Source organism: Lathamus discolor, chromosome 5 (assembly GCF_037157495.1).
Source record: "Lathamus discolor isolate bLatDis1 chromosome 5, bLatDis1.hap1, whole genome shotgun sequence".
In the NCBI taxonomy this organism is placed as follows: domain Eukaryota; kingdom Metazoa; phylum Chordata; class Aves; order Psittaciformes; family Psittacidae; genus Lathamus; species Lathamus discolor.
Window position 1 is genome coordinate 56,468,824 of NC_088888.1, and position 14,874 is coordinate 56,483,697.

The 14,874-nt window shown below is 38.6% G+C and overlaps 1 protein-coding gene across 7 annotated transcripts in view; it reads right to left on the minus strand.

Annotated features, from left to right (window-relative positions):
• Positions 1-667: 667 nt before the first annotated feature.
• PKIB (cAMP-dependent protein kinase inhibitor beta) overlaps positions 668-14,874 on the minus strand; it is a 55,404-nt gene continuing 41,197 nt past the window's right edge. For 6 of the 7 annotated variants that reach the window (XM_065680971.1, XM_065680972.1, XM_065680970.1 and 3 more), the window contains 2 exons: positions 5,703-5,877; positions 668-1,538 (listed from right to left, as the gene is read on the minus strand). In XM_065680971.1, the coding sequence (XP_065537043.1) occupies positions 1,453-1,538; positions 5,703-5,850 (234 nt within the window). In that variant the 5' untranslated portion in view covers positions 5,851-5,877 and the 3' untranslated portion in view covers positions 668-1,452. Of the gene's footprint in view, positions 1,539-5,702; positions 5,878-12,213; positions 12,281-14,874 lie in introns of those variants that run through there. The other variant, XM_065680973.1, reaches the window with a different exon arrangement.

Genomic DNA, 14,874 nt, shown 5'->3' on the forward strand with positions numbered 1-14,874 from the left:
GTTATTTTACCTTTCCAAACCTGCAAGTAATTCTGGGATGTTGCACTTGTAAAATGAATACAAGTAAGTGGAGAGAACTATGTGTGAATTCAGTTGGATGAAACTGAATCCTTTACTGAATAGTCCCCGGAAGACAGAAGTGCGTGAGCAAATAAATGCACAGCAGGAATGGTAGGTGTGTAGGGAGACCTCTTACAAGCTCTCTGACAGCTATCAAATACACAAATATTTTAGAGATGGTATACCAGTCAAATGTGGGATGTACTCAGAGATGCTTCCTCCATCTGGCTGCAGCCCAGCAGAGAGATTGTGTGGGCAAATTAAAACATTCGATTGTCAGTGTTGGTTAGGTTTCAAGAAGTACATAAATGGCTGCTGCCCCAGGCTGCAGTAAAAGGTGCATGTCTGTACCTTAGGTCTAGAAACTTGGGTCTCCTACAATAAGGGAATGAATGCTAAGTATTTTCAGGAGCATGACCTCCATAACAAAACAATTCCTTTAAGCAGAGAAAAAACTTTGCTTTAAAATCTTTGTAAAAATCACAATGACTGAAACATCTTTATTGTCAGCAAACCATTAAAGCAAAAGCCATATGAAATGAAAGAAATATGTATTGTGGGGTTTTATGTCTTGTCATACAGAAGAAACATCAAGGAATCAACAGAAGACAGAAAATACGATAGCTATTTAATTTCCACAGTGAGATTAAACAATTTTAATCACTAACAAACATGACTATTTTAGGTACACATGAACAGCTACAATATTCAGCCTAAAACCAGAAATAACAGAAGTGTCAAGACTGCTAAGAGCAGGAGAACTGAGATGACTTGCCATAATCAAATAAAATTTAAAGAGTTAGAAAGCAAATGCTGATGTTGAAGTAGTTTACCAAACCTTTTGGAGACAGGAGGAAGGGAGGAAAAAAAAAAAAAGTCTCTTTTTTTATTTCTCACACCCATCTACATATGCCTAATGAGAACAAAAATCTCAGGAGATAAATTACAGATAATATCTGAAATCTAATATATACTTAATATCACCTTAAGGTGGGGAGAGTGAATATACCTCTGTGTCAGAGAGAAAGAAGTTCTTTTGGGAAATTAAGAGACAGGATTTTTATTTTGAAGCAATCATTAGTTGGTGGTACATCTACTAGGTACATTAATTGAAACTGTCAAAGAAGATTAGTTAGGATGAGCACTATAACCATGAGAAAACCCAAAACAAGAGATACATTCTTTAGTTTTCTTCCCATTTGGATGTGAAGAACATTGTTTTGAAGGATGACTGTATAAAAAACAGTAGCTTCACATTAATGTCACCTAGGTACAAGTGTGCTGCAAAATCTCATCTGTGCTGCTAAAGTTGCTACCACACTTCAAAAGGGGTGTCACAGGGAAATTGGAAAGTCTGTCAATTGGTTTCATTAATCCAGCAGTCCTTAGGTGTTAGGAATCGCTGCTTTTTCCCTCCGCCTCTTGACTTTCCAGCAAGGCTTTGGATGATGACACTTCTCCACCCTCTGCTCCTTCATCTAAAAAGAAGACAGAATTAAACGGTTATACCACACACATTCTCACAGCTTTTTTAATGCAGCCAAATATCTGCATCATTCACTGATCATCTCCGTTTGGACTGGCTTATTATTACCATGCTCATGATGCTTTAGAAACAGAGATTAACTCAACAGATAAAAAACTTGTGGAGGCGTTCTCCAAAAGCACTTGCCTATTGGTGTTGATTTGCCTGCTCTTTGCACACACTGATCAATGTGCATTTGGTTGTAAGAGTGGAGATAACTTTTTATTATTGTTATTCTTTTTTTCTGGGTCATTTCCAAAGTCAAGTTAGAACATTGCGTTCCTCTGAGCATTGCTTGGTTTCAGGTAGATAACATCACAGTTTATGAACATGCCATCAGTCAAAGATGGCTGGCCTTCTTTGCCAAGAAATACCCAGGAGAATTCACCCTGTCTTCACAAGATGAGGGAATTTTTTTAAAGTCTCATTTTGAAGTTCACTCTTCCATATATTAGATTTGCATGCTTACATGACTAATAGAATAAAAGCTCTCCAGTGTACATGGTCACTTCATGGAGTTAAACCATAACTTTTGATGCTCAAATTCTTTCACTCAGAAACAGGAACACCTCTTGCCTTGATTTCCTTGCAAAGCATAATAATTTTCCAGACAGCCTACAGCTTTTGGGGCAAGGAGAAGTCTGCTCAGCATATCTGTCTGAATTGTCTTCAATGTTAATAGCTATAATCTAAGAGGGTGTATTTTCAGCTATTTGCCCTGGAGACTTTGTGTAAACGATCACAAACAGACAAAAAGGTTATATATCTTGGTCTCTACATATCACAGCAAATATATAATGCTGTACACAATTCATCAGCTAAAGCTCTTAGCAGAAACCACTAGATGGAGCAAGTCTGCTCAGAGGTTTGGAGGCTTCCGAGTTTTGTATTGGTAAATTAAGAATTGAGTGACACTCTTCCACATTATGTAGCACAGTACTGTTGAGGAAAGGGAGACAGAACAATCTCCTCTATTGGCCGTTTCTGTGTGAGGCTGGATGCTTAATATTAGTGCAATACAGACCAGTACAGCCTCTTTGCTCTCAAGACTTCTTGCAGGCTCCTCTTCAACCTTTTGATCACCAGTGACACCAATCAACTGTTTAACATGGTTCCACTTGTAGCCTCCCACCAGACCACCTGTGGAACACCTTGGCCCTCCAAACCTTATGCACCATCAGAGGATGATCAGACTGGATACAGATAGTCTTCATTTCAGAGTTAGGCTCTGTGATAAACAGCTGGTGCCAAAATCTCTCTTGTTCATCTCATGAGAACATTATGTTGGTGCAGCTTGCAGAGTACATGGAAATTTATATCACACAGCTATGAGCTTTGTATATGCATAAAGAATAAAGCAAAGTCTCTTTTATAAGCCAGACAAAAGGTCTGTTCCTGACCTTTACTATGACAGCAGCTGACAGCATTTTAGAAAGAGGGGAAATATATGGTCCAATGAGCATTAGCTAAATTTGAAGCAAGATGGAGAGAGTTTTCCTCGCCATTTTCCATAATCTTCACTGAATCTTTTGGAGTAAAAAAAAAAAAATAGGGCATACTTTATATAGCCACATGTTCCATCTTCTCCACTTTTCTCATTTATCCAGCTTCTTTGTTCTGAGCTAGAGATGGCTTTCATTTTTTTTTAACAACTTATTTTTAAGCCAGAATCAACCAAAAAGAGATGCCTGCTAGAGCCCCAAATGTTTCACAGTTTCCCTGTCACAGCATTTGAACTTCCAAACTTTCTTTCCATTTTAATGAATTCTCACTCCTTGCTGTCTCGTCAGTAGTTTAACTTACAACACAGCAAGGCTGTAATTCCCATCTGATACATCTGGAATTCCTAATTCCAAAAAAGCATTCTAGTAGTCAGAGTGGACCTAAGTGTCTCTTGTATTCACTTTCTGTTATCACTACCGTAAACTGCTCATAACAGAAACCGCTCTTTCAGGGCACACTTTGGCACAGCTATGTGTCAGTGACAAAAGCAAAGCATAATTCCATTCTCTTAACTGTTCTTCAAATGCTGGTCATGCTGGTCCTTGTATTTGTAAGAAAGCATCAATACATTTTGCTGTAACTAATGTAGCTGAGTTTCATTTCTTCTTAGTGCATTGTATGGGCATTAGAAAATGAGGATTATTCTGTCTGGAGGGCTAAGTACTTATTTTATGCTTTGCTGATTAAAATTTTTGTACCAAGACTTTCACTCTTTCATGTTTATTTTTTTCTGGGGGGGTGGGGTGGGGGGTGGGGGGGACGGACAAAAAAGAAGAAAAAGAAATTTTGAATGCTTTAAAAAGGATATTTTTTTCAACTACTAAACATTCTAGATGCCAAAATGAAACAAACATGAAGATCTTATCTACAGCTCTTTGCTTAACATGGGTAACACTGTGTATCTCCCTCAAGGTTCACTGCTATTAACAATACACATAATGTAGCAATGAATATTTCAGTGGGTTGGACTAGTCACTTCACTTCCATAGGTCCTGACACTAATAAAATTATAAGTTCTCATCTACCTCCCCTTTGATAAAGGAAACAGTTGTCTTCTGTTGGAGTTTGTGCCAGGCAGAAGAGCTATTTGGAATAAAAAGAACACCATAATATTTGAAAACCAAAGCAGTAAATATTAAGTGACTCTGTACTTTAGAATGGATTTCCAGTGCTCCAGTTGCACACATCAGGAGAAAATCTGTACGGACATACTTCTCATATTCCTGGGGAAAAAGCTCTGCTTGAAACAAAAGAGTTTTAACTTGACTCACAGGGCTCCCAGCTTTACTTTAAATGTAATCTCACATACTGCCTGCTGTCCTTCCTGCCTGCTCTTCCAGATTATCCCACTTCCTCTCAGTAATGTCCTGCAGCCTGAGGGTATCTGACTGCGTCATCTTTCTCCTTTTTTTTTTTTTGCTTTATGTCCACCCTCTCTCCTTCATAAATCTTTGCAATTCATTTTGCAAAAGCAGTGTCTCCTTCCAGCACCCATTGAGATTCTTGTTTTCCTCTCTTCCCAGGTTCAAGCCTGGAGGTGGTCATTTGATCACTTCTCACTCCTCCCAGTAATGTTCTTTCTACCTGCCAAGCAGTCATTTAGTCGGCCCATGTTGGGTTTAAATTACAGAACCCCAAATAAATAAACATAAATTAAATCACCAAAGCCAGAACAACTTTAAATCAAAGGAATTCCCTGCCCCTCAGCCTTTATGGTGCTTCATGAGGCTGTAAAATCAACATCCTGCAGCTGCTTCTGGCAATATACAAGTACAACACACATCCTTGGAGCCTGGGAATCCCTCTTATACTTCAGATTCATGGGCCATCCACTACACTGCACCTGTACATGGGCCCACCAATTGTGGTGGCATTTGTCACAGAAGCAAGAGCGATGGGCGTGAGAGGAAAAAGTTACTTCCAAATCAGAACCTAAAAAAGTAGGAGCAACACATGCTCAGGGCAAACCTTATAATTCTCACTTCATAGGCATTAGAAACCAGATTTTCCTGAATCTGAAAATCCTCCTGAAATCCTACCCGAAAGTAAAAAGTAAATGTGGTGTTTATTAGACTTGTGCTAAATCCAGAGCACCTTATCGAATTAAAGGATATGGCAAAATAAGACACTGATCTCAGACAGCAAAGTTTGAAGCCTACCAGCAGGAGTAAATTACTGTAAAAACTACTTTTAATGTATATGCTTGAGTTAGGATAGCTGTAAATGAATTAACAGCATAGCCTGCTGTCTTGTGCTAAGTTATCTCAGTGCAGGAGTAGACTCTATAGCTGGAGCAGTGATTTTTTTAAGCTGCCCAGCAATGCAGTTGTGTTTGCTCTTCCTCAGGGGAACTGGAATTCAGTTCCCAGCGCCTTTCCCCAGGCTGCTGAACACTGAATCTGTAGGTGGATATGGCAGACTTAGTCTGGGTTAAAATTAACTTGTCTCATCAGGAGGTACAAGTGGCACCTGTTTGTTGACAGTTGAATTTAATCCTAAATGAAAAAAGAAACATTTAGTATTGACATCAAAACTGCAAGGTGGCGGAAGTCTTGAGAAGAAAACAAAGGACAACTGCATAAAAATGTCAATTTCTTGAATGTGCAGCCATTACCTTCTGAAACAGAGAGCTCAGCCAGTTTGTGTGGCAGGTCTGAAGTCCCAGCACCAGCAGGAGAGCCCAGAATATCTGGTAAGGCGTTCCGGCGGCCTGCCCGTCCTGATGCTGCAAAATCTGTGACCACAGGCTCCACATCAGTCATTGCTGACTCCTTTCCTCATAGCCACATCTGCATATGCAACAAACATAAGAAGAAAACAGAAGTAGTCTGGATAGATTCTAATCACCTGCTCAATAATACAGTAGTCTTTGCCCAGTGGGCCTTCTGTTATTAAAAGCCGTACATTTCAATACTGAGTGCTTAAGCTTTTTTTTTGTGCCCCAGAAGAAGATAAAAGAATCTCTGCACGGTGCCACTTGCACATCAGACAAGCACAATAACAGCTCTACACCTACAAGAAACCTTGTGGACAGGGTCAGCAACAGCCCTTTCTGCCAGCCACTTGTATGTCTTTTTATGGCCTGGTCCCTCTTTTTAAGTGGTTTTGTCATATAGCTACTTGGAAGGGAACTGCAACTCTATTTTGTCATACTGTCTCTGTGAAGCAAAGCATGTTTTCTTTATTATGAAACATGTTTAGATTCTTGTTTAGAATATTGTTATAACAAACTCCTTTCACAAAAGACCAAATTATATAAAAAAAACCCAAAACTCTCAAAACCCAAAATAAAACTTCATCAAATTTCTTCATCCTGCAGATACCAAACCATTTGTTTTCCTCTGCGCCTTGTTAGCTTAGTTTAACTTCAGCTTGTGCATGTGACTTTTATATAATAAATAACTGAATCCTGAAATAATAGAAGAAACAGCACTCTGCTTTCTCAGTCCCTGTCTCAAAGCCCACTGTACTAAATGGGAAAACTCCTGCAGACCAAAATGGACTTTGGATGAAGCACAGAGGTGTTTGCAGGATCACACCCCAGAGCATCAGTTTAAGTGAGAACACCTGAAGCCAAAGGTGATGCTTAGCTGCAAGTGGCACACAGGGATAGTGTGTGAGAACTGCCATTAGCAACTGTATTAAGAATCACAAGACTGTCATACCAGACTTGTACACAACAATATCTGATAATTAAGGGCGTAATTTCTCATAATTAGACATGATTCATTGAATTAAAAACACTATTTGCTCTATATGAATACAGTCTTGCGTGCAATGTGGGAATAGGAATATCATCTGTGTGTAAATACGGTCAGTGCTTTGTGTGGGAAGGGATACAGATGGGGCCAGAAACCAGTCCAATGGAAGGCTGTCAGCTTTTGGTTGGCTGTATTTATAATAAGAATTTATATTTTGGTTGGCTGTATTTATAATAAGAACTGGGTAAGAAAAGTCTTGTTCATTTTAGTGTTGTTCATATAGAAGCAAAGCATCATAGTCCCCTTTCTAAAATTCTACTACAGTTGGGAAATACCAGTGCTCTCATTTAATGGACAGAAAACCCAAGACAAACAGAGATCAAACATGACTTGCTCTGATATGCAGGAAGACAAGGGCAGAAATGTGATTACCGATGCTGACCTGGCATTCCCACCATAAAGTACATAGAATCACAGAATCACAGAATCCCAAGGGTTGGAAGGGACCTAAAAAGATCATCTAGTCCAACCCCCCTGCAAGAGCAGGGTAACCTACAGTACATCACACAGGAACTTGTCCAGGCGGGCCTTGAATATCTCCAGTGTAGGAGACTCCACAACCCCCCTGGGCAACCTGTTCCAGTGCTCTGTCACTCTTACAGTAAAGAAGTTCTTCCTGATGTTAACGTGGAACTTCCTATGTTCCAGTTTACACCCATTGCCCCTTGTCCTATCACTGGATATCACTGAAAAAAGCCTAGCTCCATCATCCTGACACCTACCCTTTACATATTTGTAAACATTGATGAGGTCACCCCTCAGTCTCCTCTTTTGCAAGCTAAAGAGACCCAGCTCCCTCAGCCTCTCCTCATAAGGGAGGTGTTCCACTCCCTTAATCATCTTTGTGGCTCTGCGCTGGACTCCTTCAAGCAATTCCCTGTCCTTCTTGAACAGAGGGGCCCAGAACTGGACGCAATATTTTCCTTTTCTCTTTTAAAGTGCCTTTCGGCTGTGTGACTCTATCAACAAGAATAAATATCCTTAATCTTCTTTGTAAAAAAAAAATAAAAATCTACCCTTCTTGGTAAGAAACAAAGATATGAATAAAAACAGCAAGCCTGAAAGATGAGCATACAAATAAACTGCTTTATTTAACTGAAGTCAGTAACTATAAGTTCTGAGCTGGAGATTCAGCACAAGTTCCTGTATTGCATGAAAACAGTCAGGTCAAGTACAAATTATCTCTTCTGTAAGCAGCAAAAATATAAAAACTATACATGGGCATTCAGGAATGCAACTTTGAGAAAACGTGTAAAATATGTGTATCAACATTCTCCGTTAGATTTAGCATTATGCTATGTATTCATTAAAATGGGTGAGGTCAGCATTTAACAAGAAATGTCAAAATAAAGAGAATGAATCCATATTTACAGACACAGTCTCATGGCCTTTTGTGGGTGTTCATATTTACTTAACTGTAGGTGTCCTAAATATATTTCTCCACATGCTCACGAGAGCAAGTAAGGAGGCCATAGATTACACTTCAGAACAGAAAATACTCAGGATCTCCTTTTGCTCAGTAAAGCTGTTAAAATTTGTTCCCAGTGCCAAAACACCAGTGTTGCTGCAGTTCCAGCCATTTAGTTGGTGAGACAGAGCTGTTGTTCTGTTAATCACAAAAAGATTTATAGAATGACATTAATATTAAAACACACCAAAGACTTTCTCAAACCTGTCTTGTGGGCTTGGTTTGGGTTTTTTTTCTTTTTTTTCTCTCCTGCATGAATGTTTTGGTCCCTGAATAGTTACCTTTTAAATAGAGAAAATCTGCTCTAGAACTGATGCAGTATGAAACTCATCTCTTCTGTAATACAGTTTCGTTTTACCCACCTTGTGCACTTTCAAATCCCTTCCTCTCCTCTCCAGCTCATCTTTCTCCCCTGAGATAATGTCCCCGCATTGCATGATACTAGACAACCCAAGAAGGTGATAAAGGACACAGTTTGACACGTTTTCATGTTCATAAATTTTGATCTACACATTTGATTTAAAAAGTGTGCAGAGACAAACCTACAACATCTGTCACACAGAAAATCAGCTGATCATTATCCATGAGTCCGGTGGCTATAACTGAATTGTAGCTACCTACAAATAATAAAAGTACACTATCTTTTATATATGCAGCTGTTACCATTATGTTTTCACCTTTGTTTTTTCTATACTAGACTTAAGGTGCTAGAGGCTAAAGAGAAGACTGGTTCCAAAGTTAATGGCTAAGCGTTGTGCAAGCACAGGATGTTCTCTAAGTGTATTTCAAAGTTGAGGGACTACCCCAGCAGGCTTAGAATTGACATTATAAAACAAAACTTACGTCCATTTAGGTCCATATAAATAAAAATTTAAGTCCATATTCATAATAGCTTACTGCTGTACCTTAGATTAATGGCATTTTGTTCTTTAATGTTCTAAAGGTATTTCTTCAATTTAATTATGATGCTCTCTTATAATAGCATTTTCTAAGGACATCCAGGTCAGGATGTAGAGTTTCTCCACTCTTCATCTGTTTCGAACTACTTTTTTAAAAAATATATCCATCAGGAAATAACTATCTTTTTGGCATCTTCTTGCATGTATTATGTGTAGTATTTTCCATGCTTCCTCACAGAGTAAATAACAATCACAGTGTGCACAGCATCTGCTTTCCCAAATCTACTCCTCCCGCTGGCAACATCTCCTTCAGCTTCACTGAACTCAGTTTGCTGTAACCTTATCCAAGCTAAAGATACTTCCATCGTGCCAATGCCTGCATGCAGTTGCTTCTCAGATGCCAAGTTACTGTTGTCATTTTTCTCACATGTCACTGCTCACCAGACTAAATGGTACAGAGCTCTAAAAGAATGGAGACAAACTTCCAGTGCAGAAGGTTCTGCACTTTCCTGGCTCCCTTATTTCCATAGCAAAAAACAGGCCACCTAAAAGCAGAAGGGGACTGGTTGGAAAAGAGTTGAGATACTGAAGTACAGTTCAGATTTAAGAACAGTTCAGATATTGAAGTAAGTGTCCTCAGACAAAGCAATGGCAGGTAAACTACCAGTGGGATTTTCTCTAAGCAGTCTGTTAATCTTTGAATCTTCATTTGTTGGCAGCATAGCCAGTCCCTGGGGGAAAATGAGTCACAGAAGCTGGTGAGAATTTATTTAAATAAATGACAAACGAAAAGAACAAATAAGTATCCTGAAACGTTTTCTGTTGAGGCTCAAGGGAAAAAATGCTTTCGGGACTCAGCTGTAGCAGGTGACAGAGTCCACACTAAATGTCAGTGCTGTCTCTTTCTCACTCTATCTGTTAGGAAGTAGATATATCACCACCATATGTATTTGTGAAAGTTCTTTTTTCTTCTGATCTTTTTACTATCTTACAAGGAGACAAAATACCGGTTTTGTTTTACTTGGAAGGACAACCTATTCCTCAGGAAATGTCAAAAGATTCCCAACACTGGTATTGTTACAATTCCCTACAAGCAACTCAAAGACCCAATACATCACTCCTTGCCACTCAGGCACTCCTCTCAAAAACTCTTCTCTTAGGCCTTACGAAGTCTCTTGCACTATCAGAGAAAGCTACACGTCCCTAACACTGTTCTGTTGAATGCCCCTTAGTAGGAACAAAATGGAAAAAATTAAATCATCTCAGAAACACCTGAAAAATACAATAGCCCAGCAGGACTTTTACATCCTGACTGATTGATTTTGTGTCTTGATGGTCTAAGATGCATTTCAGTATATTACTATATTCAGAAGGAGCCTTAGTCCTTTCAGTTGTGTTTAGTTTTTTATTTACTTGTAAGTAATGTGTTCTCCAAGCACCTTTACCCCAAAAGTTTGTAGTTTCTAAGTAAAGAGAACAGAAAACTTATTGAATGAACTGCTTCCCACTGTGCAACTGAGATGAAAACCACATCTCCTTGCTATGCAGTTGACACACTTTCATATCCTCTTCTACTGCAGCTGCATCCTGGTGGCTTTGCCTCCTCTTCCCAAAGATCTCAGAATAGGAACATATGTTTATGTAATCCTTGTGCTTTATCCTGAGGCATTACTGGACCACAGAAAAGGAAAGAAGCTAGGAACATCTTTTAAGGGAGACAACCCATGGATTATGATGATGACTAACAGTAACCTGGGCACATGCATGACAATTTTTGTGAGAAAAATCTGTTACATATTATTTGTTTTGACATCCATAACATTTGTAAGACACTTGTAAGCTTAATACTGGGAAGCACACAGAAAAATAACCAAGCAGTCTTTGCCATATCTGTATCAAACACAGGGGTTTAAGTTCTATTTGGAGCTTAGGACAAGAGATCACACATTTCTTAATACACAGAAGCAATATATCTAACTATATGAAAGTTCTAAGTGTATCCTTTTATCATTTAATTTTAGATGATTTGGGTTTCCTGTACCAACAGAGATGGCTTCTCTAGTGCCTGTTGTCTGACAAATTCATGAGTTGTTTTCCCATACAGGGAAAGTAAATTATATTTCATCTCAGTAAATCTACAGTGCAGAAGCATGTCTGAGTCCTTCTGCATCTTCTGTCCCAGTCTGGATGTTATAGCACATATAACACATCATATTTTGGGGATGATATTTGAAAGTTCGGTATATTGTATAACAGGTTTTTACTTTTGTCTCTTTGCAGTATACAGCTGGACAGACATTTGACACAACTGTTCTGTGTATTTCTTCTGCTCTGAATATGTGACCTACACCACACTCTTGCACCAGGGGAAACATCCTTACTGATAATGTGCAAGAATGGCTTTCCTAGTCACAAACAAGTCAGCTTGAGATAGCAAGACTACACTATTCCTCTATTTTCTGCCTTGGTGCTCCCAGAAACATTAAATGAACATCCAAGATCTTGTTCATGTTGTTCAGATGCTCATCACTTTGGGTATAGAATCTAAAAATGTTGGCCAAAGCTGTAGGATAAAGACAGGAGCTGATGAATTTTGCCCCTTGGTGAGTTCAGTTTCTAGATAAATGTTGTCTTTGTTTTCATGAGAAATGGCTGAAGATGGAGAATTAATTTTATTAAGTATTAAGGACTATCACAAACCTCACTAATTTTCAGCTACAAATACAACATACATCTTAACTTTTGCCGTCTCCTGTATACAGTACCTAAAAAGTGTATATGTGCACTTACACAGATACTGCAGCTGCAAAGTCTGCTGTAAGGCAGCATGTCACACCAGCATTACAAGGTATGTATGGCATAAAACCACTGTATATAAATTACCTTTTTCTTCCTCAGACTGGTACTTTGACATTTTCAGTTGAATTTTCTGATCACTTCCATAAAGCCAGTATTAAACTCATGGAAAAGACAGAGAAAAAAAGCCACGTAACTTACTAGTCATGCTGCTTTTATGCTTCTGGAGAATGCACAGATACCATGGTAGAGTTCACCCTCTACAAACCTGTACAGAGTAGAACAGCTTTACTGTGAGCTGTGTTTGACACTGAGTGCGCACACTGCTCTGATGCACAGAACACATTACAAAACTAATAGCAGTTCTAAGTAATGGCACAATTTTCCCTTGTGAAAGAAATAAGAGAGGAGAAGAGTCACGATACTGACAACTGAATCGTTAGTTATCTGCAGCATGTAATAAATGCAGTGACATTAGCTGAAGGCAGTCAATAACAGACAAGCAAGTCACTTTTCAAATGTCTCTGAGTGACCAAAACCAGTGACAGACATAAGCTTCAGTCAACTTCGCAGGAAATACAATTCAACAGGGAAGAAACTCTAACGCATCACCTATGCTGGAAAGAAATAAAATGCATCCCCTACTATGGTATAAAAAATGAAGCTCAGTGGTAGCAAACCAACCAACCTAATTCTTCCTCTTATATTTTGGCCATTTATCCTCACAAACTTTTAATTTTCTATTGCAAAATGTACAGACATTGCCTGTCCCTACCCACATACAACTTTCTGAGTTCAGCCACAAAGCTCCACTCTTCCAAATCCTTTCTTATGCTTTGCATCTGGCCTGATGTCCAGGAGAAGTTTGCCCACCCAAGAGAGCATACTTGAGGAGTAATTTAGGAATTACTTAGAAACATTTTTTAAGGCTATTTTTGCTGAGGCCCTGCAACTACAACGTTGCAGTTAACTTGTATTTACACTTTTTCCCATTGCCAAAGGCACACAAGGAAATGTGTATCCTCCAGCCTCTCTGATCTCGTTTCTCAGCCTTTAAACTGGGAATTCTTAAGGAAGAATCAAAGGACATTTCCCCTCTACTTTGACACCTGCTGCCCCAGCATTCCATGAATGCTTCCCGCAACAGAGACAAGTCAACAGCTATGTAAACTCACATATGTGTATGTCAGTACTGTATTCTTTGTTAGAGCAGCAAAGGTGTGGTTCTCTGTCTGCCAGCTCTGGCAAATAAAATAAAACAACAAATCAAACCAAAATCAAAAACACCAACACAAACTAAACCAAAGCAACAAACGCTGATGTGCAACTTAGTAATTAATTGCTGCTTTCTCATAGAGGTCTGGCACTTAAAGCAAAGTCTGATTAACCCCCAGTTCTTTACTGAGCAAAGTCCTGATGTACTACTAAAAGCTAATGTTATTTTCTTTAGGACAGAAAGCTGCAACAAAAACACAAAGCCTGCTTGTCTTTGTCATGAATGAGCTTGTAAATCTAACATGCCAAATGTTTATTCTTTGACTACCTTTCTTAGGCAACAGCCAGAAAGGTAAAGCAGTCGACAGCTTCAGCTATTTCACTAGTGTATAGCTTCAAAGTGAGCATGCACTAAAAGCAAATGCCAGTCTGAGAGCTGCTGAGATATCTTGTAGACATGACCCCAACACTTCACTCAAACATGGTTCTTGGGGGTCTCAGCATTCTTTGCTTTCATCATGCAGCTCTGCATAACTATTTTCCCCCATAATTATTTATTCTGTCTCTTACTTCAGATGCTTCTATTTCACAAATTATCTGGGTTTCCTGAACTATTCCTCTGGCTCATCTACAAATGCTTCTGTAAATCCAGTCCAAAATACTTCATTTGGCATTCTTCACTGGAAAGGAGGTTGGAAAGAAAATTGTGTTTGCTCAGCTCAATAAATGTTTCGTTAGTTAATAAAATATATTTTTATAAACTCTTAATAAATATTATTATATTAACTCAGTTCAAAGGTAATAAAAAGTCTTTGATTTTGCAAATATAAGTGAACTATTATGGGGTAATTGTATAAAGCCATCTTAGCTTGAAGGACAGCTGGTCTACCCAAAAGTGTTTCCAATGACATTTAACTAATAAAAGATATTTTCTCACCCTAAAAATTTTGTATTGACCGTGTCCTTAGGCTGCTGCAGGTGCTGGAAAGTTCTACAAAATCATTGTTCAGTATGCCCTCAAGGGAAGATGAACCTCCAGGGATCACTGTTCTTTTTACAGTCATCCGATGACTTTTAGTAAGCCCAGGCAGAAAACAGCCATTTGGCAAGTGAAAGCTAACACAAACAAAATGGAGTTAACCCCCAACTGCAAGTCACCCTGGTGCACTGAAGCACCATTTAATGAGTTACTGAAGATTTCTGCTGCTGTGCTTGACTTGTTGGTGACTTATACATTCACAAAGGTGAAAAATCAATAGGATATACAGCTACATTGTGAGAAGTTATGTTATATGACTTTTTTGCGCTTTAAAATTGCATTGTAAATTTGGACCCTCAATGCCCTCCTCTGTTTGTTCCATTTATATTTTATTTATGCTTTACAATATATTTTTGTTTCAGATATAGTATTTCTTTGCTATTAAATAATTTTTCATTTTAATTTCATTCTTCAACATACATCATGCTTAGTCTAATACAATTCCACTCAAGTCATATCCTCTAGAGCATACCTGTTCAATCCTCATAGTGGTTCTGTTTATTTATGTTAATGAAATTACAGGTAGAAAAATCTGCCCCATCTCATAGTGACTCAGCAAGAAAATAGACTATTTCAGAAATGCATCTTCCTTTAGGCTTATAATTTAA